Consider the following 6,000-nt stretch of genomic DNA (forward strand, 5'->3'; position numbering starts at 1 on the left):
GTACATAAAGGCTTGGTAAGGCGATACGAAGGCCCGTTCTCAATCGTGAAACGCGTTGGTGCTGCTGCCTTCCAGCTCCAACTGCCCTCGAGATTAAAGATCCATAATGTCTTCCATGTGAGTATGCTTAAGCCATACCACGAAGACAAGAAAGACCCCAACCGTGGCAAATCTAGAAGAGCTCCAACAGCCGTTGTCACCGAGTTCGACAAGGAGATTGAATGCATCCTTGCGGATAGAGTGATAAGAAGAAGAGGAGTTTCCAACTACACCGAATACTTGGTGAAGTGGAAAAAATCTGCCCGACAGCGAGGTTACATGGGAACGTGAAGATTTGCTATGGCAATTCCCCAAGCATATCCAAAATTACAAAACTCAAGGCGCGAAGAGAACGTCGCGAGATTGAGTGGGGGAGGGTGTCACAGCCCGCCTCATCTTGGGCAAGGCAAGGCTTGTCCATGGACAAATATGCCCAACATATGCCCAGCCCAATGTTGCTGCCTAGCCCAAGTTGGCTGCCCAAAGAAACCAAGGGAAGAATCTGGAAATTGCTGAAGGATGCTAGGCTGTGTGCCAAGCTAAGGAGCTGCCTATAAGCTTTCCTTGTTTGTACATAGAGTAGCTTCCAAAGGAAGCCTTGTACATAGGTAGCTTGTAGAGAATTCTAGAAGAATGATTTCTAGCCACAAGTTAAGGAGGTGGGAAGCCTATAAATACCCCATTCATTCATCATTTGTAACATATAAGAACATACAAGAGGAAGGTTGGAAACTTAATAAAGCTCTCCATACTTTCAAAGCTCAAGTGCTCTCAACTCTCTACCCTACCCAAGTCCTAAACCCCTGCTGCCTACTTTGCTTACCTACAATCTTTTCCAATTCCCATCTAGGCTTATTTAGTTCGACTTTGTCAAGTGCGACTTGGCTAATCTCTAAGCCGAAGTTTCGTGACAATTGTCTACTAAGAAAGCGCTCGAGTCTGGCGAGTAACGGAACTAAACCGAGTGGACGGAACGGAAACTGATTTTATGGGACCGTAGCCCACACTTGGAGCATGGAGAGAAATAGATAGTCTTTGAAGTTTGACCAATGAAGCAATTCGGATGGGCTCAATTTTCATTTCATACAAATCCTTTTTCTTTATTATTACTTATGTTTGTTATTGTTTTAATTATAGATATAATTATTTTAATTTAAAAATTAAGATTTCATTTATTTATTTTTTAAAAAATTTGTGAAATTTAATTAATTATATAACTTAAAACATTAAGTAAAAATTATTATAATATTTTAATAAAAATATTTCTTAATTCAAAAAATTAAAACAACATTTTTTATTTAAAAGATTTGCATATATAAAATTTGACTATAAACTGATTGCATTCTAACATTGTGTTTATTTAATTTAATGGTTATAAAATAATAATTAAAAATTGATAATAGATATGATATTACTGACATTATAGAATTTTTAATTTTTAATTATTATCTATTATTTTATTTTAATAAGCGTTTAGTAATTTTTTTATTTAATCAGTATTTAATATTATGATATTTTTTACTATTATTATTTGATTAGTATTTAATATCATAATATGATAAGACATTTATATATATATATATATATATATATATATATATATATATATATATATATATATATATATATATTATTTTTTATTTTTCTAACAAGATTAAATATTAAGTTATAAGAAGATTTTCAAAGAACTCTTTATACAAACTAACCTCTTTATTATAAAGAGTTATTCAACAAAATAAGACTCTAACAAATTTTCTATTCTTAAAATATAAAGTAGATAGTGGATTTAGCTCTCTACATTTAGAGAGTCAAATTCACTCTTTATCCTAATTATAATTAATATATTAGAGCATCCCTAATAGTGTTCTTTATTTTAAAGAGCATTTTTTATTTAATAAAAAACATCTTTACTTATAAAGAGTAGAAATTCTTTTTTAAGTCCAGTGCTTTTATTATTTTTATCTTTATTTTGCTTTATCCAATAAGTATTAATGTTTTAAATTATATTTTGCTTAGAAAAAAATTATTTTTAATGAAAAAAAGCTTAAAATAGTAAATATCAATTAATAAAATATATAAGAACTTGTAATATATTAATTACAATAAGGATTAAGAGTGAATTTGACTTTTCAAATGTAGAGAGCCAAATCTACTATCTACTTTATATTTTAAAAACAGAGTGCGTTGGAGTCTTATTTTATTGTATAGCTCTTTGAAATAAAGAGTTTAGCTTATATAAAAAATTAATTGGAAATGCTCTTACAAGTTTTTATACATTTTATTAATTAATTGATATTTAGTATCTTTTAGCTTTTTTTCTTTGAAAGTAATTTTAAAACCATTAATATTTGTTGGATAAAGACTCAAAAAATAATTTCTACTATTTGTAAGTAATAATGCCCTTTATTAAACAAAAAATGCTCTTTAAAATAAAGAGCACTATTAAGGATACTCTAACTTTTTTATAGTTATAAATTTTATTTAGCAATAAATATATGACTATAGAAAGTTTTTACTGTACTCACTTGGATAATAGTTGACTATTACATACATAATAATATATATAATATTTGATATCTAATTTAATTAAAAAAATAAAAATTAACTTCTACTTTTATATGAATTATTGTTTTTATGGGCTATCATCCATAACAATAAAATTTACAATTTATTTTGTGATATTAATATATTGATTAGGTGAGGGAGAAGGCAAACTTTCAAATGGCTAAGGCAGGATGAATCACGAGCAATTGAAATTGTTCAGGTAGTCACCTTCACCGAATCCGATCCAATTCATAAACGCGCTAATATCTGTAGCTGTTTCCTGTTAATCACACGGTTTCTTCCCTTTCCCGTCTCCCCTAAGAAATATTTAAATGATCATCACATATCACAAGCCCCACCACCACCACCACCACAACCTCCTCCTCCTTTTGCCCCTTCTTCTTAACTTCTTTAATAACCCTTTTATACAAATAACATATCAAACATGGAATCAACTTCTCTATTCTTGTCATCTTCTCTTATTTATCAACCACTGCACAAACTGAATCTTGAATCTTCAAAAAGGGTACGTTTCAGACCTTCAAGGACTAGAGTTTTCGCGGCGGTGGGAAGAGATCAAGCACACGGTCATGATCAGAGCTACAATAACGCCTGTGGCAGGCTGGTGGATGTGAACATGATTGTTCTTAGGAAAAGAATACATGAAATGAAGATGGTTGAGAGAAACTATGAGCCTCCTTCGGATTGGATGGAGTGGGAGAAGCAATATTTTGCAAGCTATGATTCCTTAATATGTGAAATGGCGGGTGTTCTGCAATCACTGTTGATGAATACAAGGCCTGGTTTTGCATTGGGGATGATGGGTTTGATTGCTTTGAGTGTGCCTGTGTCATCAGCTATGGTGCTTTCTCATTTTTTGGAGATGGCTAAGATGGTTATGGATGGGATTAATCACCTTACTTAATTAGCTTGTTTAATTATGAAAGTTTATTCATTATTTTGTTAATATGTGAAATCATAAGATATATCTCAGAATTTATTATTAGTTTATTCTTTTTTTTCTTTATTTATTTTTCTTGGCGTACTTACACTAATTTCATTTCTCTGGTTCAATTAAAAAAAATAAAATTAGTGACATAGTTTTCTTTTTCTTCTTATTTCCGAAGAAATTAATGTAATAAATGGATATGAGCATTGATGGATTTATTGAATTTACCAACTTAAGTTGGACACCTAATAGATAATTTCTATTGTACTATAACTACAAAAATGGTATAAAAAAAGGGTTATACTTCTGTTGTTCAAGAATCTTAAACAGAAAATAACCCAGAAACAAAATTCAAGATACCAACCCCAATTAAACAATCATTATGACCCGGCAGAAAAAGAATTACAGCAAACATAAAGTATACATAAGAATTTCTGATTCAGATTATCTTATAAAGTACATGCGCTCCTATGCTTTCTCATAGGTATTCTCCTGAGGCAGGTGAACCTTGGATCCGACTCCTTCAAGTTGGTTGCCACATTAGTTTCAGTATGCTGCTCTTAGTTTTACAGACTGTTGAATCTTCAAAATAATTTTGAAGCCTAATTCTAGTCCGTCTATTAAAGACAAGTATATTAGATTTTTGGTGGCAAATCATTTGGGCTTTATATATACATATACAGAGTACACCTATCACTTTTCCTTTGCTTAGCTTCCCTATAAAACATGCTTAAAGAGAAACCTTTTCTTGAAGGTGTTGTCCAAGTTAATGATGAAAACAAAACTCACTCTAAGCAGTGTCTTACATTCCAATGATTTACAAATAATGCATCTACCTGTACATTCATATCTTCACATTAATTATAAAGAGAGTAAAATTATACCATGAAAACATATATGGGCGCTTGACCATGCACAGCAGTTCAATCTAGCCTCGTCCAAGAAAACCCCTGTCGTAAAAACCTATATGATCCATATGCATCCAAACAACAATATAAATTGTAATGGGGATATATTATATGAAATAAGTTATAGATGATATTGAAATGAAGGAGGAGAGATTTGTAAGAATTGGAGGGAGCTCCCTTCAGTCCAAGACATGACAGCCATAACTGAACACAGCTCCAGCTTCGTTGGATCAAAAAGACATCTCTTACACATTGATGATGATGAGCTCTTGAACCAACGAGTCAGCAGCTAAGTCCCAGCCCTCAACCGCCTTGGACTGGACTGAAGAGAGCTCCTTCTTCCCATAACCCTCATCTCGCATGCAAACTTTTCTGGCAGCTTCCCACTTCTCTGTCACAAAAGAGGCAAGAAAAGAAAATGGTTAGATATGAGCAACATACAAAATCTGATGATATATATATATATATGACTCGAGAGGTTTGTTGGTGCAGATTAGTATGGCCATAGGTGACCAAGTGGAAGAGCTCTAGCTGCTTGGAAAAGGAAAGGTACGAGGAAGATATATATATATAAGAGGAGAAAGGCATGCAGTGAGATATAAAATAAAGTCATAATGCGAATGAATGAACGCCGACATGAAAATCTTGAGGCAGCCTGAACTGAAGATTTAGGACATGCAGACATATTGATGATGAGCTTCTTGAATTGTATACAGATAACATATATTCTTTTCTATTTTTCGTTTGAGTACAATTGTCCATCTATATAAATATAAACATATATATGTCGTACCATCTGCCAAAATATCTTATCATACAGCTGTATCGCTCTAACCATCTATGCTAACTGATCAACTGCAGAAATAAGCTTAGTTGCATCTTCTTCCCACTCTTCATCCAAATTAACTTTTGCTGATCTTATTGTCATCATAAAAGAATTCGATTCCACTTCATATCAATCTGAATACTCGGGTTAAGTTTAAATTCCATAGCTCACAGTGTTGCAGATAATCAATACAAATATACTATTTAATTTGGTCTATCTAAATTTTTTTGATGAATTTAGTCTAGCCCACTCAAATTATGAGTTACTAAAATCATAATTTGACAGGTTAAACAAGTGCATGCATGCCTATTCCAAAAATTGTCAATGAATATTACTGTCAAATGATAAAAAGAAGAAAACCATTAAAAAACTTCATTTCTTTATTACCAAACCTCTTGACAGGACCCAAGAGGCAAGAGAGACTCTTCTTTTTTATACCGTAATCGATGTGCACATGCATTGTGTTGTACTGCCACTGCATGCAAATATATGTACTTGTAACCGTGTGAGTGAAAGGCTTTTATCCTTGTCCTAACATATTCTAGCTATGCCAAAAAGAACTGGTTCCTCCAATGGGTTCAATCACGTTCCAACCAAGCTAGTTCCTTCTGAGCTCTACTTACCCATTTGGTTACATCAACTAACTGATCAACAGAAAGAGAGGATTCTTTTGCAATGAGTATTGATAGAAGAAAGGTTTCTTGTTTGAAGTTATTGATGATGATTGCTTGTTG

At 32.5% G+C, this 6,000-nt stretch overlaps 1 protein-coding gene across 1 annotated transcript; it reads left to right on the forward strand.

Annotated features, from left to right (window-relative positions):
- Window positions 1-2,749: 2,749 nt before the first annotated feature.
- LOC8266525 lies at window positions 2,750-3,594 on the forward strand. Its single transcript, XM_002526554.4, has one exon. It carries the CDS (start codon window positions 3,029-3,031, stop codon window positions 3,506-3,508), a length of 480 nt encoding a protein of 159 aa, XP_002526600.1. The 5' UTR covers window positions 2,750-3,028; the 3' UTR covers window positions 3,509-3,594.
- Window positions 3,595-6,000: the final 2,406 nt, after the last annotated feature.

Source organism: Ricinus communis, chromosome 4, assembly GCF_019578655.1.
Source record: "Ricinus communis isolate WT05 ecotype wild-type chromosome 4, ASM1957865v1, whole genome shotgun sequence".
Taxonomy (NCBI): domain Eukaryota; kingdom Viridiplantae; phylum Streptophyta; class Magnoliopsida; order Malpighiales; family Euphorbiaceae; genus Ricinus; species Ricinus communis.